Below are 18206 nucleotides of genomic sequence, written 5' to 3' on the forward strand. Positions count from 1 at the left end.
GACTACAATAGAAGTTTAGACACTCCTAGCCCAAATCTGAACTGTAAAATTACAAGAGTCTGAATATAAAGGTGAATTCTATTTCTGATTTCTGATGACGGTAACTCAGAACAACTAAGCCAGTATGATAAATGCCATCAAAATGAAGTCCAACAGAGCAGAAATTAATGAAATAATAGTCATAGCCATTACCTGCAAGCAGAAACTGTTTTCTATGAATACTGTCTAATGGAACTACAAAATACCTATTACTTATCATTAAAACAATTGTACATTATGCCAAATGCAATATATTTAAAATTCCACATTTTTCTGGTTAGTTTCTAGCCTGCAGTTATTTTTTCCCCTAAATGAAATGCAGAATTGACTCCTCTAACTGTATCACAGAAATCTGTGTCCTCACGTTGCCTCTTCCATGCCACACCTTACTGGGATTCATATCAGATAATATCTGAAAACCAGGCCTAAAAAACAAGTCGTTTTGTCTCTCCTGAAAGACTGTAATTCTGGAAACAGGAAGTGGAACACTAAGGCAATGGAGAGCTCTGAAAAGCATTTCTATACCAGAAATTTCAAGGAAAGATTAAAAAGAAGATATCCCAAATGAACTGGGTACCTCTCTAAAGGTATTTGTTTCATACTTCTTATTCAAATACCCACAGTTTCTCTGGAGATATGGGAGAACCCTTTTCAGTTCGTCAACACACAAGGAAAACAAATGGCATTTCTGCTTGCAGGTTACATGCCAACCAGCAGAGTATTGCCTTCAGTTCTCCACTGCTATTTATTCTGTGTACTTTACTTGCACCTTGAATCTTCATTGCCTTAGAGTTAGGAAAAATCACATCCTCTACTCAAAATACTTATACTTTGAAAATTAAAAGAGGAATGGAAGAAAAAAAGAGCAGGCTAGAGAAACTGGAGGCTACGTAGCTACAAATACTAGAAGAAAGGTCTGCAGAAAGAGTAATGCAACGTTCACCTAATACACTGATTGAACACAAGAAATCTGGGATTTTTTAATGGTACTTAAAACAAATTTGCCACTGCTATTTGTTACTTCATCAGTCTTTTTGATCTCATTACCAGTTAAAAAAGGATTGTTATAAATGCATTATTGATAAAACTGTATAATTTATATAACTTAGAAGTGTATATATTACACACACATATTTATGAAGGAAGTAAAGAGAGAAAAGCAACTCTTGTTTTTCAAGTCAGAAACTCCAAATTAGTTTTATGTACTGTCTATTATTTTTTTTTTTTGCTCATCACTGCTTACAGACAACTGTCACCACCACTGTTACTGATAAGATAAGCAGAGATGTTCAGTAAAACACTGAAATAAAGCCCAACTAAACTATATTATCATTAACAACCAAATAGTCCTATCATGATAGGAGCTGGTACAGGAGCAGTAAGTCCTTATACAAATAGTAATTTCTTACGTATCAAAAACGAAAGAGCTCCCTTATTCCACATCACGATGATTCATTAAATCATTTCTTGCTTTTAGACTATTTATGTATTTATTTATAGCAGGAAGCACATGAGCTACATCAGACTTCTTTTTTGTTTACTCACTACTGTAACACTTTCACCCCACTAGTGTTTTCAGAGAATACCATGCAAAGGTTTTTGGAAGTCATAAATACCCCCATAGGCTCTATTTTGGTGTGTAAAGGAAAAGCATTAGGTAAAGTTATCTACAGATTCTTCTATTTATAGTATTCTAAGATTATCACCTCGATTCCACCAGAGCTGCAAATCATGTTCTCAGATTGCAGCTAATGTAAAAAGAAAGGAGAATGTCTCATGAAGAAAACTAATGTAATATCCAGGCAATTAAACATTTGAGAAGTTTTCAATAATTTTATCAATTGATGAAAATAATTAATATGAATTGGATAAGATAACTAATATGAAATTAAGTTAATAAGAAATTAAATTCAGCAACCCATCGCATTGGCAATTATACTTCCAAAGTCATTTGCTTGCAAATTATCAAACCACCTGCTACCTGTAACATAATAGCAAGAATTCCTACTGCTGATTCAGGTGGACAAAACTCTGTAGCTATGTTGGATTTGCTGATACAGTACCACCCCACTGATCATCTTTCCTGATAAGCCAAGGTGCTTCAACTCAATACAATTATGCCCATTTTTAGATGAGAAATATGTCAAAACATTTTCTTGTAGTTGTATGAAACACATAAGACTTTCTGAAGTTTAAACAACAGAGAAGAGGATAAGGAAGGAAGAAGAAAGATGTAATTTGAAGAAAGAAAAAAAAAAGGCAATATTTTCTGAAAGTCTAACTCAAAAAAAAAAAAAAAAAGTGGAAATGTAGATGTAATGGCTAAAAATACATATGTTGAAAATGTACATTGCCTCACCATTTATTGAATACTTTCCTAACTGCACAATGCAGGCCTTAGTAATTATGATTTTTGTTGTACTGATTACCTTTCAGGGAGCTATTTGGTTATATCCTTAGAGAAACAGAAGATATCTCTAGTCTCAAATTGACATAAATGAGTGTACTATTCCCTTAAAATAGATAATAAACAGACATAAACATAGGGAAGTAAAACATCCATTTGTATGCTAACTTTGGGTTAACTGATTCATTTCTCCTCCCTAATTTTGTGCCCTTTGTATTCCATATCTTCTGTTCAGATTTTAAAGAATATATATATATATATATATATTCTTTATTTATATATTTATATATAAATATTTATATATATATTAATAATTATTATTATATAAACAATATAATATAATATAATATATAATATATAATATATAATATATAATATATAATATATAATATATAAATAATTATATATATAAATAATATTTATATATATTTCCTGGCTACACAGTTGGCATTGCAGTTACAAATACTCAATAAACAAACAAACAAACAAACAAATAAATAAAATAAAATAAAATAAAATAAAATACAGCTAACTGCAGAAAGGCAGATCTAGGCAAGACAAAAGCAACACAAATCTTCTGCAGAAATGTTGCATAGTTTCCAAAAAGAGCAAGCCCAGCCAGAGGGAGGTCCAGAATATGCAATACATTCATGAGTTGTTGTTAGCTATTAGCATAATGACAAAGAACTATAGGAACCCTTCAATTAAAAGACAAAAAAGAATGAGAGTGATAGTGAGAAGATAATATTATCAAATTTGCAATCTCAAAGTAGTTGAATCATCTTCCAGTTCACTGTTTATAAGTAGATATGGCTGACATCTGGAAAATTCACCTCTTAGTAGATGGTCATTAAAAAGTGCAATTGTGATTGCAGTATAGTTGCTATAAACTCAGTAACATAATATTTCCTTTCTGAGTTAAGAGATGGTTAACTTGACTGGTGATAAAACTGTACCCAGGCAGTACTGCAGGGAAACCCTCAGATGAATAGGTCATCCAAAGGTTGAGGCAGGACAGCATCAGCACTGTGGTAGGATTCATCTCATTTTAATTTCAGACATCTACAACATACTTACACAAGACCAGCTTCTAACCTTCACTGAAGTCAAAGGAGATCTAGTCAGCCAATGGAATCTAGAAAGCAAATGCCCTTCAACTCAAATAACTCTCTAGCCCTGCTGATTACAGCCTGCTCTTTTTAGGTATTTTTTAAGCAATTTTTAGTAACTGTATGAAGAATACAGTTAGTCTCACATTCTATTATGAGATAACTATAAATGAAGTACCAGTTCCTATTTTTTTGGTGAATAAATAAAAATGAACAATTCGTATCTTAGACTAACTATATTCACAAGCAGCTGTTCCTGTGAGACTCAGAAGTAACAGCTTCAGTGCTGATAAGGATGCTTAATCTAGGATAAGCATTGTTTCTTACATTTTTATTTAACTTCTCCTCCCACCCCAATTTTTCATACAGCTACGAATGTAGCTGACATAATCAGATCATTAGACGATAGCTTACACATATTTAGATTCTTAAGTATTTGGATGCACAACAGCACTACAGTATCTCCCAATTGTTCAATTCCACAACATGACAGTAATGGTTAAAGAAAAAGATAATTAATAAGGTTCTCACATCAATTAGTTTTCTGCCAAATCCTCCCTTCTTTCCACACGTAGTGTGCTAAATGTAATGACATTATGGTTGGAGAGCATAGGATTAGAATGATTTGATGCTTTGGTTAATATGCATCTGTTACATGCAGCATTTAGCCTGCATGTATTACCATATTTTATTGCTGATATCTTTTAATACTTCCTGAGTTAGATCAAGCACATGGCAATAAACAAAGTTAAATCAATCTGTTTTATTAGGGAAGAAAAAAAATACTACTGAACGGAAAATACAGCTTTAGAGATCTCAAAAGAGAGAACTTCCACTCTGTTTCCAAAGACCAGTTACCAATACCAAAAAAAAACAATATCATATTTAAATAACAAAAAAAAAGTTGTTATGAGATAAAGTAAATATTTTTTCTTAAGAACAGTTATTTTTTCTTTGCTTTCTGATGTACTTTCACATAACTGTGAATACCACAGTAAAATTCTGTTGGGAATACCTATAAGCATAGGAAAGAGTGTCAGCAACCCACTTATCAAAGTTGTTGATAACTGGTTTTCAGCCAGCTTACATTGTATGTAGGTCTTAGACAAATTTACATTAAAGATCTCCTATGGAGGAAATGCACATAATTTATTTCTCATGCTTTGTACTTACCTAACCCTTTAGGAGTAATGCCACTACTATCTGCAGGATTAACCACCCAGTAGTAGTATTTCAGTGTGTGCATTAACTGCAGCACTGTTCCTACTCTACGTATAGTGTTATAGATTGTAGCAGTTCCAATGAATTCAGCAGACAAGTAGGTATACAAAGACAGTTGCACCTGAGGAAAGAAACAGTTATCAATGTAAGTTATGTTATTAAAAGACTTGGAATTTTCACTGGGAATTACTTCGGATATGATTGACAACAATACAAAAAATATTACAAATTACTTATATATATGACTTATTAAAAATAAGGGCAGAAACTGGCATGTCTGTCACCTGGAATGATCTCCAGAGACTCCTTCCAAGAAAAATTATATATGATTCCATTATTTACATACTGATAATTGAGTTGCTTTTTCATTTCTTTTTTCTTTACCTTTTCTTTTGGATGCTTAATGTGTAAGAAAACCATGCAACCACTGAATTTGATTTTATTTTTTATACAAGTAGCCAGAGCCTTAAGAAAGAATTTAACTGCTTTTGCAAATGCATAAAAGGCACTGGAGAATATAGTTAAGCAAGGGATAAACTTCATGATCAAAAATACATTTGCTATTACAGTGTTTTCAAGTCAAAAAGATATACATACACACACACACACACTATATGTATATATATGTGTGTGCATATATATATATGTACCATAGCAGAAAATAACATAACTATTTCACTTCAGTGTACGAAGAGTCATAACATACTTCAAATGTACAACTACCTTTGCGGGGGTATGTATCCAGATAGCGGGATTAAAAAGGATGTGATCACATAATTGCTTCAGCAGAGGTGCTCCATGAGACAATCCATCCAAATATTTTGCAAATGATAAAAATTGTTCCAGAACTGCTCTGGTTATATGAACTCTAGATGACTGGGAAAAAAAATAAAAAGAGGAATTAAAAACAAAACCCCGCATATAAATTCTTTGTCAATATACTTACAGAAAAAAAAATCAAAGGATATTTTCAGCAGGCTCATCTTCACAAAATACATGCAACCTCAATATGTTTTTATTTCATTGGATTAGAAAGGAAGCAAACAGCAACAACTTAAGATTTTCAATAAAACTTACAGTCTTTCTAAGGACTACATTTTACAAAACATCAGTCAATAACTCTGAATAAATCCTTGTTCTATTTTCTTTTTTTTTTTTCTTGTTTTACCAAAATTCAGTCACTATTCTTCATCCCACGAAAGAACGCCTTGAGAACTGTGTCTGAATACCTTAGCTCTTTTTCAGTTAGTTTTTGAGTCTTATTGAAATTGAGTTTATCAACGTGAAAATATGATACTAGCAGACTTGTTATTGTTCAACTTAAGTATTTGGGTACAAAGCTTCCTCAAACTGCAGACAGGAGAGTCATTCAGCTTTGTAGCTATGCCATGAAATCGTTGTTGAGATCTGTTCCTTTGCAGACATACAAGAGAGACTTTCACAAATTTCTTTATGTACCAAGCAAACAAAAGGAACCACTAAGAAAAAAATGCCCCAAATCCTTCTATTTGCTTTCCTTACAAAATGTTCCATTTACTTTTAATACCATAAATACAGTCTGAGAACACGCAGATTTGTTATTTTTAGATTAGAAGTCCATTTGTCAATAATAATAGTTCAGCTTGGATACTGAGTTTCCCTCAGTTTGTACACCACAAATCACAATAAACAGCCTGAAACTAATAAGAACCAAAAGGTTATTTTGATGTTCATTAAAGAAAAAAATATAGCTGTGTGTCCTTCTTTATGAAGTATTTCATCATATACAAATGAACAACAGACAATTCACAAACAACAAAATGGAGCACAACTAGGAAATAAAAGGACATTTTGTTGCTATGTGTGACAATTGAAAATAAGCACATAATGAGAAAATACATCATTTTGAAAAACTTCAACTAAGGAAATTATAGCATTAAAAACAACGACGACAACAACATAAAAAATTAGAAGAAATTGGCCTGAAGTGTAACAGAAATCAAACAAAATCCTTAAAATATTCACATGACATTTGTCTGCTGATGTATATTATATATATATTGAAATAGAGCAACAGCCTGGATTATAGCTCTCCAAAATTTAAAATATCAGCACGTGTCTATTTGAACACTATAAGGACTCAATCTTTTTATTTTTAAATTTCATGTATGACATCCTAAATTGATTATAATTGTACTCGTAAACCAGTGTTATTTTCAAGATAATATTTTAATACTTATTTAGTATAGAAACAGTTTAAGTAAAGAGAATAACCTTTCATATGGAACTTTAATGATGAGAAGTTCTTTCTAGTGTAAGGATGATATGTTTTCTTAGGTGACAATAAAATAAGGAGCATAATGAGAGAAATTATTAATGACTGGTCTTCAAAATATAGTATGCTTTTTAAAATGCAAGATTATAATAATTCAATCATCAGACAAAACAAAACCCTAATAGTGACTCCTTCTTGTTACTATATTGATCACATTAGCCCAAAATACTGTTGGAGTCATTCAAGAACATCATAGCCATAAGATTCAACTGTAAATATTACTGCCTTAGCAATTTTAAATTCTTGTCAGCTGTACTTAATTATAATAACAGAACACTGTTTTGGCCAGGAAGTACATAATGGTCATCAAGCATCTGAAACAAACCTCAGCTTTTTGCTAACTGCTCCTCATGTCTGAAAACAAACAAGCAAAAAAAATGCCCCTCTCAAGTGTTTCTTCCATAACCAAAAATTATTTTACAGCTTCCCTTCTTCAAAAGCCAAATCAACTATTTTATCAATTTCAGAACTAAGCCACAGAGGATTAATTTAATTATTATTAACACACAAATGCCAAAAGAAATGTAAGCCTAAATTACAGCATGTCTGTGATATGCATGTATTAAACAAGGAACAATGTAACTTTCCAAAAGGATGTGTTGAGGGACAATGAGTGGAAAAACACAAAGGAAAATACATTTGAAGTGATTCACAAAGAGATATAAAGAAAAAGCATTAATTAGACAAATAGAATCAAGTCCAGAGTATCATTTATTTGAATACTGGGATATAGGAAGACAAAGATGAAAAGACTCTTGTAGACAACTTAGAAGTATTGTAATAAAAAATATATTTTATACCACAGATACGCTAGTCCTTTCAACCAAGTGACTGAAATTATCAAAAAGGCAGGAGAAAAACTAAGAACAAAACCAAAGAATGCCCATACCTTTTCAAGGAGGTAGCCAATGACTAGAAAGCCTTTTCCACCGAGCATCTGTTCTTGCATTGCTACTGAACTCTTAAGAAGCTCAACCAAGAATGCCAATAGGGTAGCACTGCATGTAAAGAACAAGCAATTTTCATGTCACAAATACAAAAAAAATCAGTTTGTTACACTCCCAATATTAAATATATATGAAATTAACAGAAATAGACTTAAGGTGATGAAATAGCCCTCAAAAGAATTCAAATGTTACATTTCCTGTTGATAAATTTCTCCATTGGCTGTTGACGTATTACAATAGAAGAAATCCTGCTCCTACCACTGAGTTTATATCCAAGTAGATAGAAGTGGAAAAATCATTTTTCCAGCTCTCTTTATTTGACCATTGAATCACAGAATCACCAAGGTTGCAAGAGACTTATATGATCATCTCATCCCACCATCCACACCCATCACCAATATTTCCCAGTAAACCACATCGCTCAGTACAACATCTAAATGTTTCTTGAACACCTCCATGGACAGTGGCTCCATCACCTCCCTGGGCAGACTGCCTGACAGCTCTCTCAGAGAAGAATTTCCTAACGTCCAGCCTAAGTCTACCTTGTCATAACTGGAGGCCATTCTCTCTTGTCCTATTGCTAGTTACCTAGGGAGGAGGCTGACACCCACCTCACCACAACCTCTACTCAGGCAGTTGTAAGGAGTGAAAAGGTTTCTCCTGAGCCTCCTCTTCTCCAGACACAACAATCAGAGCTCCCTCAGATGGTCCTCATAAGACTTGTGCTCCAGACCCCTCACCAGCTTCTCTGGACATACTCCAGGGCCTCAAATGTCACTCTTGTAGTGAGGAGCCCAAAACTGAACACAGTACTTGAGGCTGGCCTCATCACTGCATTGTACAGAGGCATGATCACTTCCCTGCTCCTGCTGGCAGCACTATTTCTGATACAAGCCAGGATGCCGTTGGCTTTCCTGGCCACCTGGGCACAGTGTTGGTTCATGTTCAGCCCAGCATCAATCAATAAATATCCCCAGCTCCATTTCTGTAGTACTGCCTGGGCTTGTGGCCAAAGTGCAGGACCCAGCACTTGGTCTTATTGAACTTCATCTCATTGGCCTCAGCCCACTGATCCAGCCTGTCCAGATCACTCTGTAGGTCCTTCCTACCCTCAGGCAAACCAACACTTCCTCCCAGCTTGGCATCATCTGCAAATTTACTGAGTGTGCACACAGTGCCCTCATCCAGGTCAATAAAGACCTCGACCAGGACAGGCCTTAGTATCGACTCCTGGGAACACCACACATGATTGGTTGGCAGCTGGATGTGACTCCATTTACCACCACTCCCAGACCCAACCATCCAGACAGCTCTTCACCCAGCGAAGACTGTATCTGTTTAAGCCACAGACTGCCAGCTTCTCCAGAAGAATTTGGCAGGACCAATACTATTCCAAGCTTTAAATAACTGATCCTTCAACTTGCAGTTCTACTGAAAGGTTTTGCAGCTGGAATAGGCAGGAGATGATAATTTCCCTTCTCTTGATGCCTGCAAGGGCTGTGTCAGCTATTTGACCATTCAGATTAATTACGTTAAACAATAACACATGCAGATATGCATCATCATGTCATACTTTGAATCCCTATTGTCACTAGTATACCACGGAAATGAAGCACCAAATGGCTCTGCAAGTACCAACACCCACCACAAACTAGTGTAACACCACCAGGGTGGAGAGCTTCTATCATGCTTTCAGCAGATCAAGCATGAAAATAAACTCTAGGTCTGACCATTCAGGAATGCACACAGAAACTCAAGAAGCACTAAGGAAATCGCCCAGCAGCCTGTCCCAGAAGTTCTCAGTATCTGTGAGGTGTTCAGAAAGCAATAGGAGAGGAGAGTTGAGAAACAAAATAGTTCTCGGAAGAGATTACAATTTAAAAGATGAAGAGATGTTCAAGATGTAACGGGACAGCAAGAAGGTAAAACTATGTTACGAAAAACAACAGAGGAATTACACGGTAGATGAATACAGCATGGGAGAATTGGCTCTTGCATGGTAAGAAGGAAACAAAAATATGCCTATCTGCTACAGAAAACCCAGAGGAAAAGGGGAAAGAAAGTTTTTTGTGACAAAAATATAATCTTTTACATTATTTTGCTCATAGTTAAAAAAAGTGGGTGACATAAATGAACTGAACTGACTTAAAAAAGAAAAAAAATGTCATGCTTCTTTTTCTAAGAATAAAATATTTGTATTAGTTACTAACTGTGCAGACAAGTATCTGTAACCACAAAGGTTTTCATGCAGGTGGTGGACAAGACAGGGGTGAAAACTGCAGCATTTCCAACCGTGAAATAAAGGGAACGTCCAAACCACGTTTTATAAATTTCCATTTTACACAGGTTATCTAGGTAGCTAAAGGTTCCCATGCCATCCAAATACAATCTTTGACACTGAATGCTGATGTGAGTACCAAAAACAAGTTAACATGCCAAGGAACAGAAGACACCATATGGTGAGCAAGGTTGGCACGCAAGTAGTGAAGTGTAGGCAAAGGAGATGCTGTGAACATGAAACAGTGCCTTGTCTTGCTTCATTGCTGGATGGTCACAATAATCAGTCTGAAAATCACAAAGAGAATTCTCCACAAAGTGTCAGCAGTAAAAGAACACAGATAATATCCACTTACAGAATTCAAAAGCTTTTATCAAAACAGCCTGTCAAACTGCCACATCAATTTCAAAACAGATTATATGCATCATTTTTCCCTTAACATGATAGAAAGTTTCTATTGAATTTGTTATCTAAAATGAGACACCCATCATTTTTTCAAACATGGTAATCCATGAGAAGCTCATGTAAAGTCTGGAATATTTCTATTTAGAAAAATTCTAGAATAGAATTCTAGAATAGAACAAAGAAAACACCATACTGGTGATACTTATTTATTATTTCATGAGTAACTCTATGACTTAGAACTATTCTTTATGCATGAAGTTAAGAAAAAGAATAGAGTTGTGGGACTAGGACCTAAACTACAATAGTGAACACTGCTCATATTATATTGAAAAGTAAAAGCCCAGTATTAAAATATATTTAAAAGATTTTTATACCACGAGCGTGCCACTAGACTTATATCTAGTGAGTTTTACTCTTACTTCCATGAGTGATGTTCCAAAAGCCTGTTCCATTGCTTTGCAATTTATTTGTTTACTCTATGAACTTAAATGTAAACTCATGGACTGGAGTTATTTGCATCTCATATTAGCACAATTTTTTCACAATATTTAGAAATTCTGATAGGACTCCAAACATAAATTCTAAGGAACGAGGACACCCTAAATACAGATTTTCTGTACTTGCTTCTTTTTAATTATGCATAAAACATATCAGCCAACTCTGAAATAATCAGTGGCCTGATTAACCCAATTAATATTTAACCATGCTACAGACAAATACACAAGTTGGTTCAATGCAAGCAGGACTCAATCAACAAAGTTTTTTAATTCAGATCCCAAATGCCATCTTGAAGATTTTAGCGATTTTTATATGCATTTGATCCATTAGCTCTGTACAGAACTACCATAACTATCACTGCAATGTGATGTCAGTATCACTACTTTCAGGGAAATTTAATAATTCAGCCAATACCTTTGTGAACGCACTATGGCTTTTTCTAATTACAAAACAACTTTGAACACCTTTGAAATCAGATATCCAAAAATAACCCAAGCCAACTTTGCAAAGATTTATCTCAGTACTGCCAGAAGTAACTCTAGCTACACTCTTCATCCTTTCACATTAGCCAAGACTGCCACCATAAACATAATTCACTGCAGTATGTATTAATTCAAATCTTGGGATAGCACATGTGAACGCATCATTACACCCTCAAGCACATAACTTCAAGTACCAGAAAAAGTACTTAAGGAGAACAGCCTGACATTCACACAGAGGCACAATAATGTTTGAGGTGAACACTGTATGGCACAACAGCGTTGATAAAAATTAGCTCTGTAATAAAATATAGCTAGCATTTGGTCCACATCATTATGCATGAAATGAAATAATTAAATACACCTTACAAATTTTAACTAATACAAGGACTTTAAAATAAAAAGGGGAGGGTTTTAAAATTCTCATAGAACGCTGAAGCCATTACTACCTGAAGAAAATGATCAAAGAGAGGCATGAAACAGATTACATGCTTAGTCTCTTTTAATCCCCTGAAATCTTGCATATATTTGTTTCAAGTGAAATTTCTATTTTGGGGGAGGAAGAAAGGCAGGAATCTACAGTAAATAACAGCTGTTACATGAAACAATTATTTTTATATGTCATGTTATCTATACTTTATGCTGGAAGGCATTCAATCTGCCTGAACAGACTGAGCAGTAAATAATTTTCGGATATGCTTTCCTCAGTGTCTTCAAATTTTCTTCTCTACATGTTCAGACTGACTTCATGCAAACATGTTTAGTATATATACTTGTTCAAATAAATTCATAATCGCAATGGATTGTTTCTCCTCAGCATTGCATTCTAAGGATTTAGTTTACATGCCCAATTTAGAGGATTGTACCCAGAACTTTTAACATGTTCCTAAGGATGATCCATTTAAGTAATCATTTTGGAAACTGAAATAACAATAAAATAACTGAAAATAAATTTAACCTGAAGATTTTAAACACCTTTTTTTTTTTTCATGTTACGATTATTGGTTAATATGTTTTTTATATATATATAAAATATATTTTTTTTTTTAATCATCAAATTACATCAAATAAAATGAATTAAATTATTTTTTTGGTTGGATGACTGCTGTCTTCTAAGAAGAGCAATTTTTGAAACAGAATTTAATGAACTTACCAGTAACTAAAATGCACCTGATTGGTGCGGAGCCCACATTAAACTTGCAAAATTCTGTATACACTGCCATACAAAATTTCCCTCCATTCTTGTCTATTTTCAACTCCCTCAATACAAAAGCAAATATAAAGGATACTTCAGCCCATTCCTACTTCTCCTCTATACCACGCCATGCCTAGAAGACTGTTTGGCTGAAGTGATGCTATGATATACTCAAACAATTATGCATACAAACACTAAATCAGGCATAATTATCACATATAAATATAGTGAATTTTAGGATTTATTTATTTTTTTCCATTAGTTTTCAGTTAATAATTATTAGGGGAAAAAAATGTTTTCGTCCACAACAAGAAGTTTCTCCATTTCCAGTGATCATGATACTGCTTACACTATAATTAGTGTGTTGTAAAGTTAGTAAGTCTCTGGAATCTGCTGCATTAAAAAACTGAAGGTTAATTACCTTGTAACGGCATTGCCAGACTTTCCACTCAAACATACATATCTCTTGTGAAGATAAAATATAACTTAAAAAGTCAACAAACCACAGGACAGAATTGGTATGCAGAGTAGATATCTTTCATGTCTGTCCCTGCCTTTACAATTCAGGCAGTCTTGACACACACCATAAAGTTACAGATACCACCTAGCTTTTTAATTCAGGCCAAATTAGAGAAATAATAAAAAATAACTATAATGTTTCAACAGTTCACCATTTTGACTTGACACTATAATGTGTCAATATTGGAATCCTCAGTGAACAGCCAAGCAATAGTACTCCTTAAATAAAAAGGTAGATATTATGGCAATTCACAAAGATAATGGCTAGATAACAGTCTTCAAAATTCCAGCATGTGACATTTCTTTCTTTTTAAAGTGAATGATTACAAACATCTATAAATATTCTGTTTTCACTCTCCATCTCTATATCTGGGAATTTTAAAGAGCCTGTGCAGATTACAAGTCAGAACAGAAATCACAGAATCACAAAAGTGGAAGGGTTGGAAGGGACCTCTGAAGTTCACCCGGTGCAGCCCCCACTGTTAAAGCTGGTTCCCAGTTGTCCTGATGCCTTCTCAACATCTCCAGAGAATGAGATCTCAAATTTATAAAATTTCTAAACATAAACAATGGGTGAACAAGGAAGAATCTTCTTTGTCAACATCTAAATTTTTGGTGGTTCCCAGTAAGAGAGTAATAATGTAGCAGTTGAATGATTAGAAAAGCAATTCCTATGAAATAAATTCTCATTATTTCACTTACAAAAAAAGCATTCTATTAGGAATATCACTCAGTGCATATATTCATAAAAATTCAGATGACAAAGACTACTGGATTGTATAGAAAATCCTAAAAGAAGAAGAATGTGCACCACTATGATATAAGTGAAATATTAATTAATTAATTAATTAATTTATTAAAGTTCAAGAAATAACTACACAGCAAAGTTTCTCTAGCCTACCCTTTCCTGTGAAAATCTTCTATGCTAATTCTATCGTGAATTCTTTAAATTACATCTTAGAGCATGTACAATGAAATTATCTACATAGATCGTGCATTACAAACAGGAGAATAAACAAAAGCAGGCATGTGGCTATAAATATCTAAGTATCTTAATAAATAATAGATTATTTACTTCGAAGAGGCTACGTAAAAGAGATGAATGCAGGTATTTGTTCTATCTGATTTTATATGTGAAGCAACCTTTATAAACTAACCTCATCTGTATTCCCAGCTTCGACAAAATAAGACCAAGATCTTAAGATTAACTCTATCACAGGCTCTTACATGATAACACTCAAAAACATTTGCATAAACAGAGTAAGTGGAAAAGAAGAAAGCAAGAGCAAAACTCACAGAGCAACAATTAATGTCTTTTTTTTACACAAAAGAAATTCCAAGGTACTTGATCCTTAGCTTGAATCCATAGGAACATACAAAAATTTGCTATCCAAGATATAGGATAGTTCCCTAAGTAAACCTTTAAAAAACATGCACAGCAACATCACTAGCTTCAGTCAGAAACCTGAAGAGACATCATCTAAATATAAAAACTAATGGACTTTTTTTTTTTTTTTTTTTTTTTTTAAAAAAAAAAAAGAGAGAGAAAAAGATTTTAACTGATCAGAACAAAAGACAAAATGTTTACACGAGAAAAATGACAAGCAGGGGTGGAAATATTATTGTTGCCTCCCTTGACAAAGTTCCACTTATACTGACACTCTCAGATGAACCATACAATTGTTCCAGTTGGAAGGGTTGGAAGGCATTTTTAAAGGCATTTTTAAATCTAACTCCCTTGCAATGAACAGGGATATCTACAGCTTGACCAGTTGATCAGAGCCCTGTCTAGCCTGACCTTGAATGTCTCCAAGGATGGGGCATCAATCACTCTGGGCAACCTGTGCTGGTGCTTCATCACCTTTATTGTAAAAAAAAACTTCTTCCTTAAATTCAATCTGAATCTCGCCTCTTTTAGTCTGAAACAGTTTCTGTTGTGCTATCACAACAGACCTTGCTAAAAAGTGTGTCACCCTTCTCCTTACAGCACCCTTATAGATACTGAAAGGCTGCACTGAGATCTCTCTGGAGCCTTCTCTTCTCCAAGCTGAACATTCCCAGCTCTTTCAAACTGTCCTCATAATGGAGGTATTCGATCCCTCAGATCATTTTTGTGGTCCTCCTCTGGACACACTGTAGTAGGAACGCAATACACTCTGTAGCAGGACTTTCTATATTAAAGAGTCAAAATAATGTCAAGAATAAAATTGTCTGAAAAGATGCTATAGTTATTTCACCATAGATCTGGGGAGACTGGGTATATACCACTGTTATATACCAACTTTGAGATGAGTTCAGGAGGGCCTGAACACTGCATTTATTTAGTAAGATAAACAGTAGAAGTGTTTTTAATTGCTATGGTACAGCTTATGGGACCTGGCAAATCCAGTTAGTAACATCTAGATAAGTATATAAAATAAATCTTTTAACACAGTCTATTTAAGCAAATGGCTACAAATCATTCAGCAGATGTTTCTATAGATCCTTTTCAATATGGCCCCAGGATGGTAGAGTTGAAAGCAACAATCATGTCTGAATTAACGCTTGTACTTTATTCTGCAATAGAATTGGATAAGTACCAATGATTGTACTCTTGCCACAATCAATCTGCATGTCAGTGCTCAGCAGACCCAGACCTGTGGAATTTAAAACCACATGCAAGACACCATAAGAGAACAAAACAAACTGTCCCTATTGTTTACCAATGTAGTGTGATCAAAGTTATCAACAGTATTTGAAAAAACAAAACAAAACAAAACAAAAAAACCCACAAAAACAAAAACAAAAAAACCCTTCTATTTTTATTACATAAACTTGACTTAGACTGCTAAATATTTTACTCTGAACAGAGATAAAAAGCAGGATGACAAGTGGCAGCCTAACATTCAGATTGACAGACTACTCATCTGAATAGCAGGTGCTTCACTGAAAACAAGAACATATATTTAAGATGTGACCTTAGTTTCCATCAATCTAATTTTAGAGTATGAGAATATAAGAACTTCAACAGTGCCTCAAAAGTAGAACTGTAGAGTACTTCACTAGTCTCACTGAAGATGCAGATAACACATACAAGGATACACACACAGGAATAAAGAACATTCACAAAGAATACCATTGAGCCATAAAGCTCCTATACTAATATTGCCCTCCTTTATAATTCAAAATTTTATTTACACTGGACTTACTCATTTAGAAATTAAAATTATAAGTGGATGAGGGAGATTAAAAGCAAGGCATTCCCTTCTGTTATCAAAATTCTTAAAAGTAAAAAACAAAAAAAGCACACAAAACAAAACAAAACAAAAAAACAAAAAAACCCCACAAACCAAGAAACCTGAACTTACTAAACAGACTTAGAAACGTGAAGGAGAGGAGGTGGGAAGGATTCAGAAAAGTAGTCTGGAAAGCTTGGATACTCAGGATGGGGTATCAAGCTGTTGATTCCTCCCATGATGGAGTAACACAACAAAGCAAGAACAAGGAAAGCAAAAGTATCCAAGAGACAATATCTGGTTCCCCTAACTTGGCTATAGCCTCAATGAGTCTTTAGAAATCTAATGGTCTACTGTCATCAAACAACCCTCGGATTTTTTGTTTTTGTCAAAGAAGCTCAATGATTATTGAATTTAAGATGGTATAATTGTAAAAATAGATATTTTGTTACTGCTGAATGCCAATAAATTCTCAGAAAGAAGTGTAGCCCTGTTGCAGATATTGTTACTTTTCACATGTAAGAAAAGCATAAGTAGGTATCAACGCCAGATCTACAAATTAATGTTGGAAAGGAAATAAAATCTGAAAAAGGGAAACGGAAAGGTCATAATAAGTATGTATAATAAGTAGCCACTCCACAACTGAATCCCCTTTCTCCTTCCCCTAAGGTCTTCCTCCTTTCCAAAAAGAGATCTTTTATTCTTCCATTTGCCTATTTCTTTCTTCACCTGAACTTTTTTTTTCTCCGTATCTACATACCATTAAATCCAATAGGAGAAAATAATGCACATTCATTAGAGAAACGATAATTCAACATTTCTGTCACATCTCACAAAGCAAGAATTTACTCAGAAGTCTTTTCAATATGTTCTTGAGTTGGTATCACATCTTGTTGTACTGTGCATAATTTGCAGCACAATGAATTACAGAGCTCTTCACTAAAATAATAATAGCCTAAGCATAGAAGAAATGCATTGATATATTCAGTCAGAATTTTTTTCCCATTCACAGTTCAAGTAACTCCAGAAATTGATCTGTACATTTTATACTGGGCTTTATTACTGCTCTTACTCACTAGAAAGAACACTTAAGACAAACTGGTCTCTTGCTCAATTGCGTAGACTTACATTATGTTAGCTCTCCATTTTAAACATACTGATTTACTGCCTTATCATCTATTATATACTCATCTGATTACTAATTTCGCATATATTTTATTTATATATACACAGATGTGTACAGACATATACAATCTTCCTTAAAATGGAGTGAAGTATTTTGCCTATTTCTGTTTCAGCAAATAAAAACATATAAACAATTTTTTCCAACATTTATTTAAAGCAATCTCCATCCCCATTCCCCATGTTACTTCACAACACTTAATGCAAAACACATACTGGATAACAGATTAGTAAACACCACCAGCTTTTCTCTGCTTCTTAAATTAAAGGAGTTATTTTCATCACTTTGCTGCTGGGAAGTAGAAATAGTTATTTTTAAGACTACGGTATTTGTTCCAGCATTGTACTAAAATTTCTCATGAAATAAAATAAAACCTATCAGCAATCTTAGCTACAAC

General features: G+C 34.1%; 1 protein-coding gene across 16 annotated transcripts in view; it reads right to left on the reverse strand.

Annotated features, from left to right (window-relative positions):
* Nucleotides 1–18206, reverse strand: part of NBEA (neurobeachin) — a 460919-nt gene that overhangs the window by 332998 nt on the left and 109715 nt on the right. For all 16 annotated transcript variants that reach the window (XM_015851986.2, XM_015851985.2, XM_032442135.1 and 13 more), the window contains exons 11-13: nucleotides 7980–8088; nucleotides 5500–5652; nucleotides 4729–4897 (exon numbers count right to left, since the gene is read on the reverse strand). In XM_015851986.2, coding sequence (XP_015707472.1) covers nucleotides 4729–4897; nucleotides 5500–5652; nucleotides 7980–8088 — 431 coding nt within the window. The remainder of the gene's footprint in view (nucleotides 1–4728; nucleotides 4898–5499; nucleotides 5653–7979; nucleotides 8089–18206) is intronic.

This window comes from Coturnix japonica, chromosome 1, assembly GCF_001577835.2.
Source record: "Coturnix japonica isolate 7356 chromosome 1, Coturnix japonica 2.1, whole genome shotgun sequence".
NCBI classification, from domain to species: domain Eukaryota; kingdom Metazoa; phylum Chordata; class Aves; order Galliformes; family Phasianidae; genus Coturnix; species Coturnix japonica.